The sequence below is a fragment of the Myiozetetes cayanensis genome, unplaced genomic scaffold (assembly GCF_022539395.1).
Source record: "Myiozetetes cayanensis isolate MyiCay16 unplaced genomic scaffold, myiCay2020 scf2-11, whole genome shotgun sequence".
Classification (NCBI taxonomy): Eukaryota; Metazoa; Chordata; class Aves; order Passeriformes; family Tyrannidae; genus Myiozetetes; species Myiozetetes cayanensis.
In genome coordinates this window covers 85,857,647-85,879,337 of record NW_026087411.1, presented here as the reverse complement: position 1 = coordinate 85,879,337, position 21,691 = coordinate 85,857,647, and the positions used below count along the sequence as shown (strand labels likewise).

The window sequence follows — 21,691 nt, the reverse complement described above, 5'->3', positions numbered from 1 at the left end:
CCTTTATCCTCTTCTCATTTTCAAACCTTTCTTACTTCATAGTAATAGCCAATTGAGTATCATAGTATACATATAAAAGAACTGAATATATACTAATACTAATTTAATACTACAAGGCAGCCATAGAATAAGAAAAATAAGAGGGTATCTGGAGTCTGAGGATAAGGACTCATAAAAAGGCATCAAAATGGGATCAAATTATACCTTATAGGTACAGCTGGATTCTGAGTCCTGAGTCTCTACATTATTCACCTCTGAAGCTTACATGAGGGAAAGAGATCTACGACTGGCTCTAAAGCAGTTTATAAACAATTTCTTATTAAATTAATAATCTATTTCTTATTTAAATTAAGTTATACATGGTTTTAAATGACAGAATTCCTAATTTTTCTAGTTGACTGCTTAATATTAAATTAAAGTTATAATAAATAATACTAAAATTTATAAATCATCCACTCAGTAGTTAGGAAATACTATAATCATGGGTTGCCTCTACAAATGTAGTCTGCATGTAATCTGAAATTGTGTCATTCTATACTTCTTTCTTTAGAATGCTTCCTCATTCATGAGAGCAAATGAGCAGGGCTGTGGAAATGGTTCCCTTTCTGCAGAAACCGTAAGTTTGGAAGCAAATGGAGTGAAAAGTGGTAAAAAAAGAAAGGGCAGCTTTTGGAAAAGACAGACATGCCACTGAATGAGCCTGCTTTTGCTTCATGATTCTTATATAGTGCTGACAATCAATGATCTGGAGTTGTGCTTTCAACTTATAAAAGAGTGTAAAATCTATAAACATTTTTAAAAAATTATTTAAGACATACCACCAGCAGCCAATATATGCATCAGCACATTCTGCAAGGGTTTTTTTGGTGAAGATAATCATTGCCTCTTTTTTGTCCTTTTTTTTTGCTTTTTTCTTTTTGGTGTGTGTGTCTGTCTGACTAGTTTTTGGCTTTTGTACTAAGGTGAGAAAGATTAGAGATGGTGAAATTCTAACTACTCAGTTGTGCTAGACTTTGATGCCTGATTGTCCAAGTGCCAATATCTGTGTCTTACGAGAATACTACTAGCAAATCCAGATACATTTTTTAAGTTTGAACACAGTTTTTCAATTTTAAACATAATATTAAGAGATAGATTTTTTAAAGAGATGGTAGGATGTAATTGCTTGCTACAGAGGGAACTTGACTCAATGAGTTAGGAAACCCTGTTTAGTGTCTGGTAAGTTTTCTTCCGGTGCTCTTGAATGGCCAAACAATCCCTTTGTTTTATTCAAGATGGGATTCAAGTGGTGAGTGTTCAATAAAGTCTGGTACTCTTGTGAGATTAAGACACACAAAAAAGTCTGAATAAATAAAAGGCAGGCATAATATACAGAAAAAAATACCTAGCATTATATACAAAACACTGTGCCATAACGTGAGAATTAAAATATTTTGAACACACAGCTTTGACGTTTCTTAGTTTGTAGTTTCTTAGGCAGGCAGCATTATTTTTTTAAATAAACTGTAATGAAAAGGAAAAAGAGATAGGAATAAAACCCAAGAAAGACTAGTAAAGCATAGTACAATTGCTCCCCACTCACTGACTGATGCCCTTGCCAAGCAGTGGGTGGCCCCTCCTGGTCAACTACCAGCAGATTATATACTGAGCATGATGTTCTACAGTATGAAATCTACCTTTGGCTGGTTCAGATCAGCTCTCCTGGCTATGAGCCCTCTCAGCTTCTTGTGCACTGTCCCACTGGCAAAGCATGAGATGCTAAAAGGTCCTTGACTTACAGTGAGCACTACATAGCAACAACCAAAACATGAGTGTGTTGTCAACATTATTCTCACGCTAAATCCAAAACACAACACTGTACCAGCTACTAAGAAGAAAGTTAACTCTGTCTGTCTTGAGGCTATATAAAACAGGAGCTGTTATGATGCTTATCTGATGTTTTAAAAATTAAAAGCAAAATCCTTCTGTTGGCAAGGTAGTACAAAGTGTGACTGGCCTCCCACTGATTTAGGAGAGGTGAGAAAAGGGCAAATATGTTCTCACCTTGCTGTTAAGGTACCTTTTGCCTTGCCAGTATTTCACAATGATCTTGTTAATTATGTTAAACTGATTTAAGGAATGCCACTGTTTTGAAAATGTCTCATGTAGATGCTCAATTGATAACAATGCACAAGTGTTACTAAGGATTAAGTACAGGCATAAAGTTCTCAGAAATTAACCTCAGATAATTCAGGGGTAATCATAAGGAACATTATTAAAATGTAATCTTTTAGGACCCATAGGTGTTGTGCTGATTTTGGCTGCGGTGGAGTTAGTTTTCTTCACAGTAGCTGGTACAGGGCTGTGTTTTGGATTTGTGCTGGAAACAGTGTTGATAACACTGTGGTGTTCTCATTATTGCTGAGCACTGCTTACACAAGGTCAAGGCCTCTTCCACTCCTCACCCCACCCTGCTGGAGAGAAGGCTGGGGGTGTAAAAAATAGTAAGGAGAGGACACAGCTGGGACAGATGACCCAACTGACCAAAGGGATATCCCATATCATATGGCATCATGCTCAGTACATGAAGCTGGGGGAAGAAGGAAGGGGGAGGCAGTTTGATGATGTTTGTCTTCCCAAGGCACCGTTACGAGTGATGGAGCCCTGCTTTCCTGGGGATGGCTGAGCACCTGCCTGCCCATGGGAACGGTGAATTAATTCCTTGGTTTGCTTTGCTTGTGTTCATGGCTTCAGCTTTACCTATTACACTGTCTTTATCTCAACTCATGAGTTCTCTCACTTTGATAATTCTCTCTGCAACCTCACCATGGGGTTGAGGGAGGAAGCAGCTCTGTTGGTCTGAGTTGCTATCTGATGTTTAAGATCCGTGGGTCAATATTGCTGACATATTTCCCAGGTTTCCTACAGGATTTCTGTTTCATCTTAATTTCTTAGTCAGCACAGCTATAATTAGATCAGCTGTGTCTATCTGTTCACTGTTTTGTCTTCTTAAGTTCTATGGAAATACCTGCAAATGCCCACAGATTTGCACATCTTGGTATCAACTATGAAATTCAGTTGTTTTATTAGTGCTTTAGATGAGAGAGGTGAAGGTTAAGTAAGATGTAAATGAGACCTAAATATATAGAGTAGCATTTTCAGTATAGCATTAGTCACAGGGATGCATTTAGCAGTACCATAGGCTTTAAGGAAGCCATGACTCTCAGAGCACAGTTTTAGGTCTCTTTTGGGAGAACTTGCTCCCTGTAGCCCACTGGGCTATTGTTGGCTTGGTGATGATTCAGAGGAAGACATCCCTTCAGGGGAAATACAACTCAGCTGAGCAATTTTCAGGTGGAAGTTTTCTACAATTTTTTGTCAAGGGTATCTATGTTTCTTCTAAGAGAGGCCTGCTATCAACTGTTTGTACATTTGTTAAGTGACTGAGAATAAACTACATATATTTAAACATTCTATTTAAACATGCTCTCATTCTAGAGCAATTTTAAATGAGTTTTATCTATTTTTCTGCATCTCTATAATAGGTTTTAGAGCTTCATTTTGCTTGCCTCTTTTTTCAAAACCTTCAAACAGTACAGCCAATTCTGGCATTATTTGACTTTCCATTGCAAGGGTTCAGCCTTATGAATGTGAGATTTCACAAGGTGAAAACCTTGTGATGTGACTTTTACAGTTCACTGACACAATCTATTCTGTGGTGTAAATTAATTCAGCAAATATTGATAAGCAACTTCCTCTTAGACATTACAAGTTATGTAGCTGCCCTTAACTAGTTAGCAGCATTAAATGTCGATCAAAGAACAACTAAGGGTCACTTCTAGCAAAGTGTTTAGTGTCTATTATGACATAATCATGTTAATGCCTCTGAAATCGCAGAAACTAAGGCAATTATATCATCTCACAGCAATTATACTTTGAGCAGTAAGAAATCAATTTCCCTACCTTCCTATAAAAAACATGTGATTTAAGTTCCTTTTCAGTTTTGAAATGATGCTATATCTCATATTGCTTAGAGTTTATAGTGGATTATTTGAATTACTTTTATACAAAAAGAGCTCTTTCCTTATTTATACAAAAAAAAATAAAGGATAAAAGGCATCTATAAAACTGTATAAAAATTTGCCCTCTATAAAATATGCCAGAAATCTTGGAGTAGATCTTTGTAAAGGCTCAAAGGTAAGATGCAGTTTCTAATGAAACTGTATCTGTTGCTCTCTCAGGCAACTGTAGCAACAATAAGCAATAAAGAATCTCTTTTAAAATTATATGTATTACAGTGGACCTATATCTTCTGCAAGATAAATAGAGTACTCACAAAATGCTGGAAAAAAAGAATAGGAAACACACAATTTATGTCTGTTGAGTATTATATCGCTGGAAATAATATAGCTTAACAATGCCTGGAAGTAAATTAGAAACTGTGCCTGGGGCATATTAAATACCCAAGACTGTTGAGATGTTTAAACTGGTTGTAGTCAAGCAAGTTAAAGGATAAGCCTAGAATATCTCCAAGCAGAGATTCATTTAGTCAATTTAAAGAAAAACAAAGTGCACAGGCTGAAGTAGAACTTTCGGCAGTATAAACAGACATTTTAAAATTACTAGTTCATCAGATTACGTAATTTCTTTATCATCATTTCAAAGCATATGGTCTTCCTAAATCTACATTTTTATAATATCAGGTTGGACCACTACCATTGTCATTTCTGGCTTCACAGCACAGGCCATGCAATTCAAACTAGTGAGTCCTATGTCAAACCCACAGTTCTGTCTGAAATAACAGACAGAATATATTTTTAGACTTCCAGACTCAGTTTAAGGATATAGTGCCACACTTACTTTCTTCTTTGACAATTTGTTCCAGTACTTCATTATTCTTTTTGTCAAAAAGTGTGCATCATATTCCTGTTTTAAGGCCTACCTTTGGCAAATATTTCATTCTTTCCATAAAATACACTACATATGGCTGAATCTTCCCAGAAACATGCTAAAAGTATAAATAAATATTTTCTGCAATAATTGGTGAATTGTAAAATTTATTTAATTCCATTTTGTTCTTTCACCCTTGAAGTTGTCCTATACTTAACATAGCTTCACACAAGTGCCTAATTATGTACATTCTTAAACACAGACAAAGAAGAAGTTAATCCAGACACACTTCCCCCATCAGATGCCTGAAGAGCTTTGGGTAATCAGTGTTCCTCATTTGTATATCTTGCTGTAAAGAGCAAGTCTCCAAGCAAACACAGGCTGGAGAGGAAAGGGAATCAAATTTAAAATTCCTCTCCTGTTTTTCCTGAAGTCTTTAATCATAGCCTGAAGTCAGCTAGAGCACCAACAAGTAAGGGAGAAGAGCCCAGTTCTTGCCAATGTGACCTTAATACCACATCTCTCTCTTCATTTGAAACCTGCCATTTCTAATTATTACTTCAAGAGGCAAAAGGAACCCTCCTCATTTTTAGAGGAATGACTTTGTGTCTAACTTGAGGGCCCGGTTTGCTGTAGCATTGTATACTAGCTGTTGTAAAACCATTACATTAATACATATAGCTTTCTAGGCACTTAATCTAAATACCTTTCCAAAGAGGAAAACAATATTGACATAGATTTTTTTTTTCATCCCAGTAGTATGCATAGAATACATGTAATGTTTTCATCATCCCACCCATCCATTCATCCACCAGTATCCCACAGAGCAGTTAGCAAAGATAAGATACACCTGCAGCTGATTGGCACATTATCAGCTCCAGCTGATTACTTTTGAATGATATTTTCAAAGACTAACTTTTTGTTTTCAGCAGAATTAGTATAACCTTTCAGCTATTGATATTTCCTAATCCACATCTATAGCAATATCCTAAATAGCTCCTTTCAGACACCTGGGGAAGCTTTCTGTCAGCATTCTTCAAGTAGAACTGCTTTCAATGCAGTGCAGTACAGTAATTGTACACAAAGAGGTGATGAGACATGAGATGCTTCTGCTGCTGCAATGGTTTTCCTTTCAGGTTTACACAATGCTGATTAACCTGTGTCCACGTTTTTCATGCAAACAGCATGAAATAGAGTTAAAAATTATGCCTCACTTCACTCTTGTTATTTCAAAGTTGTTGCAAAACTTAAGTATAGGGATATGAAAATGGTTACAATTTGTTGAGTATTATGGTTCTTTTTTGCCATTCAGCTTGTTTTGAAATGAGTACTCTGTTGATGTAAAAGGAATCTTGGAGAAGGAAGAGGATAATATATGGAATCTTGCAATGTTTTATGTATTTTTCAACTGTGCTTTGAAACTATTTTCTTCTAAACTAAAAGTGAATCCAGAAATAGCCTTCTCAAAGTCCTAAATGTCATTTAGTGCCACAGTAGGATAAATTTGTCACATTATTCAGCATAAAGTGCAGTGTAACTCATCAGCTGAAAAAACACCAGCTGAGAAAACACTTTCAGGGATGTCTGAAAGGCAAAATTCAGATTCTGCAAACATCTTCCTGTCAGAAATTACAGGCATGTCACTTCTTTGCTGAAGAGCACAAATACTTCCACAATTAGACTGAGCTTGAGTGTCTACTACAATGCACAGGGAAAGGTAAATATCTAACAAAGGGATTCCCAGCAGCTGTGATATGGGAGTGGAATGTCCTGAGCTAGCCAAGAGAAGGTATTGTGGAAATGGGTAGGCACCATGTCTAAGCTATTCTGGGCCCTTTGCTTGGATTGGATCTAGTGTCTGATGCTACCCTTATCCCTCATAGGATTTATAAACAAAAACCTTCTTTAAGAGCTCACCATCTCTTCCAACTAAGTCTTTTTCAAAAACCTCGAGCTACTTAAATATTAGAGGCAACTGTTAACATGGTCATACTAGGAAGGACCATGATTACATCAGTCTCCTGAAGTACAAAGTACTCATTATAATCTCTGATTTAGGACTGAGATTTAAACATAGGTCTCTTATTTTCTTCAGAATGGTTCAAAAAGGACCTCCATCAATCTCCCTTATGGGAGCTAATCCCTTTGCATTAATGATTTAAAATATTTTTTCTGCCAGAGACACATTTAATTGTCTCTAGCTGATGGTTGGTGCATGCATATGAGAGGGGTCCCAGTTCTTGCTCAATAAATGTTTTACTCTCTTTAGTGTGAGGTACAGCCCACAAATCCATGTCCTTAAACTTCCTTCTAGATCAAGCTCCACACACGAATGCACAGCTAGTTCATCCAGACAAAGTATAATCCATTGACAGAAGTGTAGATTTCTGAGAATTTTTACTATTGAGACATAGACATAATCTGGGTCATCTCTTGATTACACAATATAAATATATGTGTGCAAAATTCAAAAAGCAAAGACAGTCCTTACCTGCCAAGGAGTTGTTATCTTCTACCACTTCTACTTTCAGAAATCATTTGAAGATGCATTCCACACACACATACACACAAAAAAAACATTTAATGTAAACCAGTTTTTGCAGTAATAAAAGGTTTTGGAACTTACCGGAACTGAAATTTGAGGATTATTTTTAAGTTTTCCAAGCACAGCAAAGCCGTCAATGGTGATTTTCCCTTTTGGTTTTATGCTTAAGGTTTCTATTTTAATACAGTCAATAAAGAGTGTGACACTGTTTGCCTCCACAATTATCATAAGCTTGTGCCATTGGGAGTCAAATAAGAAAGGCAAATGCAAAAATGACGCCGTTTGGAGTATTCCATCTGCTCCTTTATAAGAAAACTCAACACTTTTCATTTGACCATTAAGATTCACTCCAACTTGTTCTTTTCCTGAAAAGTCCTGAATCTGCCAAATAGTCCAGTATTTCTGAAGTGTGGCCCCAGTCATCCGAAAAGTAGTTAGAAAGGAATATTCGTCAGGCAATCCGTTGGAATATATAGCACTGTGTAGGATAAAAATACAGTAGATTTGTTGTGTATTAGTTCTGAAAAGCTCCACATATCATCACAGAGTAATGAGAAACCATCATTCTATGAAGCCACATTTCAACCATGCTTGTATCAATGTTCTTCTGCATGCAGAGTCTCAAAACAGGGTGTCTTTTTTGAGTCATTAGTGTTGCTGATGGTAAAAGGAAGTGATTCAGAAAGGCAGGTTCTTCCAACATTGCACAATATTTATGATAACCTTTCTAAGTTTAATGGATGGACTCCTACTTCAGACTTAGAAAGTATATCTTACAATTATCTTGTTTCCCAGTATTAGACTTCTTAAATCAGTCAACACAGTGTGACTTTATAATTGACCGGGTAGATAGTCAGTGCAGATCTGATTTGATTTTGATAAGAGTATCTTTTGCAAATGCATTTTCTTGTTCAGCCTGCCAATAACTCTTTTGTTAATGTATTAGCTGTCTCTTCATCTGAAATCATTCAAAAAAATCATTCACTGGCAAATGCAGGCAAGGTGAGAACCCACACTAAAAATGTATTGCTGTGTGACATTCAACCACAAGACTACAAGTAGAAGGGACATATTTGCCACATATAAAACATCTAATTTTCTTTGCAATTCCTGTAATGTGAAATTTGGAAACACTGGCTGTGTCACTGTGCAAAATAGTAATGTCATTTTTTATCTCGCATATGTCACTGAATCTAGTAGAATGTTTAAGAAATGTGCCTCTTCCTATTCCATGGATCATAAAACTGTAGTGTCATATCCAGCTGATATCAATATAGTATTTGCCATCTATCCACATTTAAGAAGTTGTATTTGAATAAGTTTCTTAAGACCTGTAGAGCTATTCTGTCCCAGCATTCATTAGAATAATTTCTCAGACAAGTAGAAATTTTGAATAAAGATGATATTTGGCTGGCAGATCAATCCTATCTTAGCAGCTGTTTAGACAGCATTGGTGAACCTCGGAATTTAGAGTAAGAGGTAAAAAAGGGGGGAAATAGAGTACATTAATTCTTTTTCTGTATGCTTGATGACTACTGATTCAGAAAGAGAGTACTTCCAGAAGCAATCTCCCTACTTTGTAGTTAATGTCCCAAGCTGTAGTACAGCTTTATTCCAGCAGGCAGCGGCACAGCCTCAGCAGATTTCAGCGAGGACAGGGCAAGCCTGGCAGCGGCAGCAGTGGCTTCACCTTAGGAATAAACTACTCGCACTGCTGGTGTTTCTCATTTTCTCTTTGAGCCTTCACATACACCTGAAAGCTAGTAGATAAGGAAAGGGAATGTTTAGCTGGATAATTAGCTCATTGTACAAGGTGTGGAGATATACAAAGTTGAAGAGGGCATTCCTTGCCAATACCTTTAATCTGTGTATGATTTGCTCTGAATTGTGTCTCTGTTGACTGTGGATGAAGTAGTCTGTCTCAGCTGGTTATGTTTGATATGATTTTATCTATCTTATTGTATCTTGCCATCTCAAATGTAAATGTTGATGTGTGGACGTTGTACCTTTCCCCCTGTTCTGAGCACTTTGCATTGTTTACTACTGTCCCCTATCCCTCCTTGAGTTAGGCTTCTAGATTATGCAACATGCTTATACATTCTTTCTGCTCAAGGAAGATACTTGCTATCCATATCCAGACACATATTCACTCTTACTAAGCTGCTGATCCAGTTCAGCATGTCTTTTACAGCCCTTTGTGTCCTTTCTCTATAATATCTCTTAAACAAGTATTTCGATCTCCTCTGCTGCTAAAACCTTAGCTCAGCTGAGTCATTTATCTCTTCAGTTGCTGAATCCCCTGTTTGTTCTGCAGAAGAGCTGATTGCTAGGTAATTTTTAAATAGCCTTGGTGTGACATTCCACTTTCTCTATTGAGTTCAGGAACTTCAGGGGATCTGATACTCAGAGCTCCACAGCTAAAAGAAGCAGCACTAATCCCAGACCCTCTGTAGAGAGGTTTTCATTCTTCCTCTGTGCTGATAAGTTTTGCTGTCATGGCAATACTGGTTAAACTATCACACACATTTTCATCCCACTTCAGCTGATATAACTATACTATCAAAAACAAAACAGAACAACCAAAGAAACAAAAAACCTAGTAAGTAAACATACTTTTTGATTAGAAGATTGTTTATACCAGATTGGCAAATGAATTTTTTGCACTATATTTAGCTATAGACTTTTTACTTTCCAAGACATTATATGGGATCTCCTTCTTTTTTTGACCATTAAAATAGAAAAGAAATATGTTAACTTTTTCAAGAGATACAAAAAAGAGAAGTTGTGTAAGAGCTTCTGATAGTGATAACAGAAAGTTAAATTATAAGAAATTTATATAGAGCACTAAAGATAAAAAGTCAGTGCACAAACATGGATAATTATTTACATTTTAAAAACCTTTCTATAATCAACCAGAAGAACTGCTATCTTCAGACTAAAGACTCAGTATCAGTAACATGACTCAACATAACGAAGCATGACCCATCACCAGAAATGTACTCTGCAGAGGACTGTTACTGTGTAAGATTTATAACTATGATTCTACAGGCAAAGCGGAGGCAGATTCCCATCTCAGTTACTCCAACAGTAATGATCCTTTCGTGGCTTCAGTGTATCTCAGAACTCAGTTCTTCCCAAAGCCTGTAATCCTCATATAGACAAAATGCTCCTGAAGACAACATCTTAAAATAATAAATATTTGTAATCCATGGAAAATTTAGCATAATATTTAAATAAACAATTTTAGACAAGTTATTCCTCCATCTCACTGCAAAGTGAAGAGTAATGGGCTCTGTAATCTTATTGAGCAGCTGATAACTATAAAAAGCATCAAATTATTTTGGTAAATTATGTTTAATATACATGTTTCCAATTCCACTAATTTATGGAGGGGAATTTAGCAAATATAAATTTAGATTCAGGTAAATGAGCAAAGGAAGAATTAATATAGAAAAATATTTCAACCACAAAGGCCAGCTTCATTCCTGATCCATTTCCTATCCACTTAAATTGCCAGGGATATAAAATATCAGAGCCATTTTTTTTTTTTGTAATTTAATTTTGTATCTTAAGTTTGTAATAAATCATTCCAGTCCTGCTTCCCTTGTGTACTCAGACTATTATTAACTGCTTTAAATATATTCAAAGTCAGATCAATTTTTTATCACGTATTTGACTATTTGCTCTTTCTTAAAAAATACTGGGGGGTGGGAAGTTTGAAACATTTGTAATTCATCTAGGGGCACTTCTGAAACACTACTGTTTTCTTTTAATCTTTTTTATAAATACCTAAGACTGTTATTAATCCTGTAGTTTGAGTGCTTACGAGGAAGATTTCTTTGAGATTTCAAAGCTAAATCTACCGAGGCATCAATATAACCAAGGTAAGTCATCTGGCTAGGTGATGGAAACCCTGAGCCATCCCATTGACTTCAGGATTCATCAGGAGCAGAGCAGTACATTAAAAGGTTAACTATGTACCTATGTAAGTTCTATGAAGTAACTGCTTATTTTATTAAATTTGTTTCTTTCCGAGTTAATTTCTTAGATGAGCTCCATTCCCAATGAGTTAACCTACTGCTTGCTAAAATTTCAGAATTTTAGAAATGTTGGCACAACCCACTGGAGGTGGCTGTAGGAATTGTTCTGGCCAGCCTCATGGTGATGTAGTTATCATGTACCTTGGGTTGGGGATTCCTTTGCTCAATCTGGAGACACTTGTGTCTGCATCTCCTCATGCTGCCTTGGTACCACAGCTGACCTGGCAGGCCCTCCCTGACAGGCACTGAACAAGCAATAAAAGTAAAACTTAGCTCAGCACTTTTAAAAAACATCTGTCCTAAGTCATTTGCCAGAAGTCATTTGTTAGGGCTCATTACTCTCAGCTGAACTTTATTCTTCAGAAACATCCAGTTCTGAGCTAATTATTTCTTTTATGAGCTAATTAGCTTCTTAGATGCATTTTATCTTTTCCCTTTCAATGTCATCATCAATATCTATGTAGGATACCTTACTTGTAATGTAAAATGAAAAGCACCTGAAGAACTTTGGTGCCTGGACAAAGTAAAGCCAGACCTTCAGGCATATGCATTTGAGAAGTATTACTTCACAGAGAAGCATTGTTCCCAAAGGAAAAAGGAAAAAAAAAGCCAGAAAATCAGCCTGTGAAATTCTCTCGATGTTCCAAACTTATGATACAGTTCTATAAAATTCCAATTTTGACTTTATAATTTCTTATCATAACATGCTTTTCATCTCACCTGTCAAAGCTGCCTGCAGTACACCACTACCTCAAACATAAACACTGCTCAGAAAGCAGCTTCAGATGGCACGAAAAAGTTTAAACCTGCTTACTTCCAAAATATATGTTGACAATATGCAACCTGTGTGTTGGGAATGGTCTGTGGCCTATACTAGCCACCAAGCTGTGCCCAGGAATTGTTTAAAAAGTGCTTATTAGTCTGCACCCAAACCATGCCATTTTAACAGTATGGATGATCAAGTAGGGGCCTTGTGATGTCACAGTTGCATTTGGGAAGTTGAAGGTTTAAAAATTATTCCACTACATAAGGAAAACAAGTCCTTTTCCCACACATGGAGATGTATCATGAACATATTTTTTAAGTTTTCAATTAAAGATAAACACAATTATTTTCCAAATAACCAGCATTAATTTTGTGCTTACTAACTGGTGGACACCTACAACATTTGCATAGATCAAATTGAAAAATGATGGGTTCACCATGTCCAGAGAAAACAGGTATGAGTAATGGCAGTTCCACACAAAGTTATTACACACAGTTATTACACAAAGAATACTGTATTGATCCTTCAGTAGATTTTATGCTAGAAGAAACACTGGCCAATAGGAATTTGTTTGGATAAGGGGAGAAGCAAAGTTAAGACTTGTGTGCAGTAATTTCTGTTCATTGTGTGATATACTTCTGTGCCTTGACAACCATGCTAAGCAGCAAAAGGACCAAGCTACAAATCAGTGGCATTTTAAGTGAGCTCTGTGAGCTTTTCGAGCCATTAGCTGCTGATATAGCGAGGGCTGAATCAATATACAGAGCCATGCCCATCCAATTGACCTCCCCTTCACACGCCACTGTAACATGGGCTTCTCTGCCTCAGTATAATCATCATGTGTTAGTCTGAAAAGTTATTTTACAGTTGCCAATCTGTTCATTGAGGGTCCCTGCCCAGTGCTCCTACAGCACTTGGGCTGTATCAGCCACCCAGCTCGGGAAAAGCGTGCTGGCCATTTTTTCAAACTCACTCTAGTTTTGCCTCCCGCACTTCTTGGCTCAGCAGGAGCACACAGCGCCGGAGGCAGGGACCGAAGGATGACACGCTCCGTGTGAGCGCCGGGACACAGCTACGGCGGCTTCAGCACCGCGGGCACGGACAGCTCCGCAGTGGTGCGGGCGGCTCTGCCCTGTCCTGCCCTGCCCTGCCCCTCTCCTCCTCTCCCCTTTTCCTCCTCTCCCATCTCCTCCCCTTTCCCTCCTTTACCCTCTCGTCGTCTCCTTTCTTCCCCATCGCCGTGGGGTGCAGCTCCTGCTTGCTGGTACCCCGGGAAATATCTATTTTATCGTTAAATACTCTAGGTGTGAATAAAGGGCAGAGAGGGAAATGCAGGAGTTCAGGACTGCTGCGATGCCAGGATCTGGGAAAACCAGAGAAATGCCCATGCCGCTAGAGATGCTCAGCCCTCCTTTACATGTTCTACATAACTTGCTAACTCCTGTAAGTATAAGCTCAGGCTTATACTCGTCCCAAATTCACACAAAAACCCCCGTGCACATTATAAAGATTGTGCAGTCTTCAAAAAAAATTACTGAAAACAACTCAGGTGTGCCTCTCCTGTGCTGTTAGCCTCAGCTGCTTACTGCCAAGTTCACTTCTTCCTGAGTCAGCTTACTGAGAGAGGCACACTGTAAATAACTCTGGAGCAGAGCAGCAAGCAGACTGATGCACTAGAGCACAGTCAGGACTCAAGCCTTAATCCATTCCCTGGCCCAGCGAGTCCAGTGGCAGGAGTCAGCTCAGATGCCACGGTGTATCCACAGAACTGGTATAGGTTTGGTCATGGATAACTTGTGTATATCAAGCACATATCTCACTAGAGCCATCTACCTCAATAAGTCTAACCTTTCTTAAAAATGAAATATTACTGCTTTGATACCTCAGTTTGTTTCTGAGCTAAGAAACATGAGTTGGCAATCTGAGAATCTCCAACTTTTAGTGAAATGATGATCCCATTTGCTGTCCGTGTTGGAATCCACATTCATACACTAGCAGCCTTGATTTGTGTCTGGGTTTGAAAGCAGCCATGAGTCAAATGTAACCAATCACTTAAGCTCTAAACTAGCTTAACTTGGTGCCTACAAAGGTAGAAGCCAGGGAGGACTGCAGCAAGCAGAAGTTGTCAATGATAGCTGGAGTAAGACAGAAACACTTCACACTCCAATTATTCCTAGCTGAAACAGTAGTCACATTAATGGTCTTGCCAGTTAATTGCTATGTTAAGGCATTCTTAATTACATAAGGTGCTGGAACAGAATCCAGACTTGCCTAAATTTGGCAAAGACACCTCTACCCTGCTGTACTGTCTCTACTCCTTCACCAGCAGCAAGTCTGGCCTGTAAAGCACAAACACAATTAGATTCCTAAATCCTGGCTCCTATCACCACTTGACGGTGACATGCTAAATAATAATTTTCAACTTTTATGGATTAACTGACCATAAATCAGTTATTTACCAGTTATCCAAACAAACAAAAAAATCTTGCCACAAAATGAGTCAGCTGTTATCCTACCTTATCTCTGCAATCCTTACATGATCAGAAAGATCCTTTTGTGTCAATGTTTTGAAAAACCTTCCTCCCTGTCCTCCTGTTATTTTTTCTTTGCCTCCCTATCGTTTTTTGAGACATCAACAACTTCCTACAGGTGAATCCCTTACTATTATCAAATCTTAAGGCATTCTGAGCACTGTCATTGATTAGAGGAAGTCCCTGAAATCATTGCTATAGAATCAGTCTGGTCTGCTGGTGGCTATGAAAAAAAAAGTTGAATTTCAAAAGCCTTTCAAATTAGGTGATCTAGTGGTAGGGATATAGATCTGGTGGGAGGTTCTACCCCTTAAACAATAGAATTGCAAAATATCTACATTTTAAAGCCAAACAACAATTACCTGGTTGGTATCCTGAAGTCTACATTGGGTCCCAATTTATAAGCCACTTGTAAAGAAGTGGAGCCCACTACTCTCTCAATAACTCCTTGGGAAGCAGCTTTTTCTATTTGGAACTGAGAAATCAGGTCAAAGCCTACAAGAAAAAATATGCATATCCAAAATGTAACTTTCATTTAAATTTAATTAGAGAATTGTGCAGTCACAGAGCTGAATATAACCTGATAAAATTTTCTGAACAGCAGCTTTTTCCTGAAAAAGTCAGGATGCTACTTGCCTGGTAAGTCATCTTGACCAATCCTGATTGTTGGGCAGAGCTCAATTCTGTGACTGGCACCCAGAATGACTGGTAGTCCTGCAAAACAAGGTGAATCTATTAACCATGTGCCTGCACATTTCCTCAGATCACCTTAGAAAATTAAGTGAAGCAACTGTAAGATTATTATGAATTAAATAAATATCTAAATAATAATGATTACAAATATATAATAATAATAATAATAATAATTTAAACTGTACTCAGTAAAGTGAGAGGTCTAAGAAAATAAGAATCTCTTTTTAGAGAGCTCCAAATTTAAAATGCTAACTTGATTGATTTTTTGATTTTTTTTTTAAAGCCTTTTAGTGAGAGTGTTATAACAATTCTTCTCTTGCAGAGCTGTGGAGAAATAGTAGTAGTAACATAAAAAGTCCTGCTGTGTAAGGAGTTTTTGGCTTGGAACTTTTGGTGGTTTAAGCAAAAAAAAAAAACCAACAAACCAGTTACCTAAATCAACAGTCTTCTAGTCCCAAGGAAACTTAAACAAACCTTATGCCAACTACAGATGTTGTTGAGAAACAGTTGGCAACTTTTCCAGCCTCACTGGTATTCCAGGTGTTCCCACCTTTCTCTGTGCCACATTTGATCAGAAAATGATCACTCATGAAATACAGGGTGGGGGCAAGAAGAACTTACAGACCCTTTTTGTTTACTCAAAAAAGAACATAGAAGAAATTTGTTTGAGGAAACTAAATTTAAACATCCAATTTTTCAGAATATTATTTGTCAAAAAGCCTTGTAATAAGCACAAGATCTGCTGAATTCCCCTAATTTAAGGAAGGAGGAAGGAAAAATAAACATTTATTTGAAGATTTTAAGAGCCATCTACAAGCCCAGTATCAAGTCAATCTGGAAAATGTTAGTAAAGTGGAGAGGGAAGAATGAAGAGTGGAAGTTGGAAGGAGAAGCATTTCTAACCTACAGAGAGCCTCTTGTGTGCTGCAAAGGCTCAACCCTAAATGTGGGTTTCCTTCTGACAACACAGGCTTAAAGAGAACATTCATGTTGACACGTTACACCATAGAAAAGACCTCATTCTATATTATTTAATGAGACATATGGCTGACATCCAGCCATTTACATTTTATGCCCAACAAATAAAGTATAACCAGTTTATTGACACGTGTAGCAGAAGAATATCTAACTAGAAGCACTGGAAGATAGGGGAAGGTTTGTGTCCTGTATCTACCACCTATATCCAGATTTTAATCCTTACCTTAAAAATACATCTTACAGCAAGTTTAAAATGACACACACAGCTTTTGCTTTTCCCCGTCTTTTTCCTATGCATCCTTCCATCCATCCATCCAAACATACACATAGACAGTTCTCCCTTTGTGTGATGGCTAGCTAGAGAGAATTTTAATTTTGCATAAACACAGAAGAACTCTTTTGGCATTCAAAATTACAGAAAGATGAAATGCAGATAAATTCTGTCTCCTTACTTGATTGGTGCTGGATGGTTGCTGAGATGAAAGACCACAAAAAACTACACACGTAAAAGAAAGCTGTAATTTTCCTGTAAACAGAAAGAAAACTCAAGTATGAATCTATAGTTTCTGACAGATTCTGTTATTAAATTTCTCCTCCAAGCCATTAACAATAAATGTATAAAAAACCAAGTTAATAATTTACTAACAGATTTGACAAGACAATTTCTTTGACAAGAATATTTCTTTACATGAGAACTTTTTATTTTTGCCTTATAATAAAACATGTCAATAAAGTTCCTTCTTTTGATAGTTCCTTCATATAATGTTTTCATAAAACCAAACAACAACAGTGGCGGCAGCTGGCAAGGACAGCTTTAACTTTTCTAATCTCTTATTTACAGATGTCTCTAAATCCCACTTGTTCTCTTACCAGTGTCTTTTCATCTTCACTGCTGGCTTTGTTCACTTCTCTCATGTGAATACACGGTGTATATTGTCACACTCCCTGCTTCCTTCTCATTAGTCCCACAGAGTTGTGCAGCAGTGGGTGCAGGCAGCTCCTCCTGTCCCTCACAGAGAGGGAGGTCCAGGCTGCCGGGGCGGTTTTAATCTTACCAAGGGAAGGAGGTGGAGGCTGGACTGGTGGGCTCTGAGGGCAGATCTCTGCTGCCAGCTGAATATAAAGAAGGCAAAAGAGCAAATACAAGGCTGCTGCTTTCACCAGCGTTAGAGCAGGGAGATTAAGAAAAGGTGAATTCTGCAATGGCATTCTCTGAATGGTGGGGTCTGCTGTTCAGACAGGCAGAGGAACGAATACGTACCAGGAGGTTTGAGGAAGCCGGTGGCCCTGATGTGAGCTTTGAGAACAAGGAGATCCCTCTCCTATAAGTAAGGAATTTCTGTTTCTCACTGATTTACTCATCAGGTAGTCTCAGAAGAAGTCTCTCTGGTGAGGTCCCGGTTGATTCTTGTGAATAAAATGGATTATTTGAAAGGGTTTTCATGGCTTAAACTCAAACCTTTCCAAGGAATACACACAGGCATTACAAAGCAGACTCCTCTTGTCTTTGGTAAATCACTCCCTTTCCATAGACTATTACATATGTTTGGACACACAAAGACATTTACACATATTTTTTCACATGGATGTAAAAAGAGAGAGAGAAACTGAAATCTGTGTGCATGAAAAGACCAAGGAAAATAGACTAAACAGCCAGAAGGGTCTGATAGTTACCACAGTCAAAACTCATGTATGTATAGAAAACCATGCTTTCCAGGTTATGCTTATGCATCACATTTTTAAGGTTTCATTTTCTCTAGATTATTAATATTATAGTTAATAAGAGTTTCAATTTCCAGATTTATTTTTTTTAAGTGTTGGATATAGCAAATGCAGTAATTTCTGCTGCAGTAGACTCTCTGCTGCTGTCTGCTGAGAGTCTGGAGAAAGTTAATAACTGAGTAATGAACTCTCCAGGCTGTGCACGAATGTCATCACCTCACTAGTATTTGGAAGTGTGCTTGCCTGTCTGACTTCACATTCCACTCCTCAAATATCTGATTCCATACTCCTGTTCTTCTGTGTAGCTTGAGCTGGAGAACATGTATCAGCTCAGCTATCTGCTGAGAATGCAGCTGGATTGGAGGGAAATACCAAACAAATGAGGTGGACCCAGCTTCTCTTGTGGATATAAAGCTTGCTCTCCTGATGAAGAGGGTTGCAGTGAGATGGCTGCAGTTAGGCTTTCAGAAGGTGCAATCCAGCAAAACCACAGAAACCAACGTGTGGCTCAGAAGGAGCTGCTAAATGTGGCAGAGAAGAAGGTTCCTCAGTTCAGGCTTGTGTTGGCATCAATTTAGGAGGGCTAAATTAAGTCCTCTCCTGATATTTGTTGTCTGAATGAGCTCAAAGGAGTTCAATGTCACTGGCTTGTAATTTTGAGCAGGATTTTTAGGGGGTACTAAACAAATTTGTTCTTCCTCTGAGAAGTATTTGCGACATATGTGCATGCACTGGGGTCTCAAGAACGGGCCTTGGGACTGGAGGAATAAAGTCCAATTTGCACTATTAAAGTGGGGCCTCTGCCTGCGAGAGTGATCTCACAAAGGGGAAAGGGTTGGTGCTCCCAGCCCTACACTGCTCTTCCATGCACATCTGGAGAGGAGGGAAGCAGCAGGGAAGACATTACTTCTTATTTATCTTCTGTCTCCTGGGAAGTAACTTCTGTCCCATGTGGTCTTCTATAATTGTGCCTTTAGTCTTTTCTTGTGACTTCATCTTCTTACAGCCACGTTCTTTGTCCAGTTTACAATAACAGAAGTCTGCTTTATACATTTCCACCTTCTTTATCCTTACCTATAGTGTAAGGATTATTGCTCTTCCTGTAGTTTAGCAGACTCTAGGGTAAGCACATACCATACTCTTAACTTATGTGAGTTTGTTATTACATTGTGTTTGGCTCTAACGACTCAAGGTTAACTATGTGGTGGTGAGTGATGGCATTTCTGAAAGACCCACTCTTTATTAATCATTGTAAGAGTTAAGGCAACTTGAACCTGTGACTGATCTCATTGACATCAGGGCCAAACTTGCACTGACTTAAGAGCCTTTTTGAAACAAAACAGCAACAAATAATCTCTCATTTGTAACAGCAAATAGTATTACTAAGAGCTGGATCCAAACTGCATCTATCCAAAACCAAAAAAGTCCCCCAAATTTGGAAGTATTTTCAGTCAGAGTTTAATAAGTCTTGATAATATTTTTTTATATTATTCTCTTTCTATCACTGCATATTGTCTAAGTATTATTCTAATCTTCAAGCACATCATTTAGATGATGAAAAGCCATGTTCTTTCATGAATCATAACTGGGAAAATATAATATACCTCTAAATACATTAAGATTCTTTTATAGCCAAAGTATGTTAACTGAACACAAATTTCAATTCTTAAAACCAGAACTTGTAACTGTTGACATGATGGTACTCAGTTCCATTGATATTTTTCTCTAAATACTGCAGCAAGCACAATTTATTTTACTGTCATGAAATACTCCTTGAGAGAGATCACATCTTTGCTGACATCAGTTACAAAATATCTGCTGATTTAAATGGGAGGGATTTCCCTCTCTTACACCAGCATATGTGCACCACAACACTTGTTCATAGGCAAAAATACTCATGAAAATAAGATTAGTGTATGGCTATTTTAGACAGTGACAATTTTAAAGGACAGGCTTTCTCCATCACTCCCCACCTCTGCCTGCCTTCCCCACCCAGACCTGATATCCTGCCACCTGTCCTCAGCCCTGTCAAGCTCCAGCTGCCTGGACCCAAGGATGGGGTAGGTTTCCCCCTATCCAGACAGCAGAGGATGAGAGATGCTGACAGGGCAGGGAAGGAAAGAAATATCTATATATGTCTACTTGTTTACATAAAAGAATGAATTCTATGGGACAAATTCTAATTTCTGTGGCAACTGGGAAAAAAAAGTCAGATTTCACACTGTGGATGACCATGAGGTTTCTATAGTAGGACTGTTTTCTAAAGTGGCAGGAATTCATTGAGACAAAACTAAGAACTACAAAAACTTGTTAACATTATTCTGTTTTCTCTTACTGAACCCATCATTATGCCACAACTAGCAGCTTCTGAGCAGTGTGCTACCAAAATGGCAACCATGGAGGGAAAAACAAAGAACAAATTTCAGGATAATTTTAAAAGCAGAAGGCAACTTATTAATGAAGTCCTACAGAGACGTACGAAAGCCTGCACTATTCAAAATATTCATAACTGAGATCTGGAAGGAGGCTGTGTAATGGGGAGGTAACATCTGCAGGTGTAACAATGTTACCTGAACAATAAAACTGAAAATTTGAAATTTACCTGAGCACTAAATGAGCTGGCAGTGTGCCTTTGTGGTCGGGAGGGCCTCTAGTACCCTGGGATGTATCAGGAAAAGAGTGGCCAACAAGAGCTCCCCTTCTACTCTGCCCTAGTGTGGCCACAACACTGTGTTCAGTTCTGGTCTCCACAGTTCAGGCAAGACAAGGAGCTACTGGAGAGGGTCCAATGGAGTGCCACAAAGATGATTAGGGTTCTGGAGCACCTCTATTAGAGGAGATACTGGGGAAGCTGGGCCTGTTTAGCCTAGGGAAGAGAAGGCTTGGAGGGATCTCATCAATGTATATACATATTTCAAAGGTAGGTGTCAAGAGGATGGTGCCAGACTCTTTTCATCTGTGCCCAGTGACAGGATAAGGAACAATGGCCATAAACTAAACTCAAGAAGTTCTACCTCAACATGAGGATGAACTTCTTTACATTGAAGGTAGTAGAGCACTGAAAAAGGCTGCCCAGGGAGATTGTGGAGTCTCCCTGTCTGGAGACATTCAAAACCCACTGGGGCACCTTCCTGTGTAACCTGCTCTAGGTGACCCTGCCTTGGACTAGATGATCTTCAGAGGTCCCTTCCAACCCTAACTATTTGTCATGGGTTTGCTTGTTCTTAGAAAGTAAGAAGGAATTTTTCCCTTCCCCCTGCCCACTGTGTGCAGAGCTATTAAGTGGGCACTTAAGGGACACAAAAAGAAGTGGCTTTCTGGTTAATTGCTCAGCACTTCATCTCCTAGGAAACGGGGAGGATGAGAGGCTCCTCTTTACTTTTTTCTCTTGTCTCCTGGGAAACGGGGGAGGAGTTTTTGGGCTGGCTGTGGAGGCTGGAACAAGATCAGAGTGGAAGCTCAGTGGTTCCTGTTGTTCTTGGCCTGCTTGCCGACTGCAGATTCTGCTTGGATTTTTCATCAGAGAGGAGGGTGTTTTTCTGGAGGT

The 21,691-nt window shown here is 38.4% G+C and overlaps 1 protein-coding gene across 1 annotated transcript in view; it reads right to left on the bottom strand.

Annotated features, from left to right (window-relative positions):
- COL9A1 (collagen type IX alpha 1 chain) overlaps positions 1–17,438 on the bottom strand; it is a 67,537-nt gene extending 50,099 nt beyond the window's left edge. Inside the window, exons 1-5 of the mRNA XM_050314428.1 lie at positions 17,293–17,438; positions 16,875–16,948; positions 15,388–15,465; positions 15,114–15,246; positions 7,496–7,892 (exon numbers count right to left, since the gene is read on the bottom strand). Coding sequence (XP_050170385.1) covers positions 7,496–7,892; positions 15,114–15,246; positions 15,388–15,465; positions 16,875–16,948; positions 17,293–17,306 — 696 coding nt within the window. The 5' untranslated portion in view covers positions 17,307–17,438. The remainder of the gene's footprint in view (positions 1–7,495; positions 7,893–15,113; positions 15,247–15,387; positions 15,466–16,874; positions 16,949–17,292) is intronic.
- Positions 17,439–21,691: the final 4,253 nt, after the last annotated feature.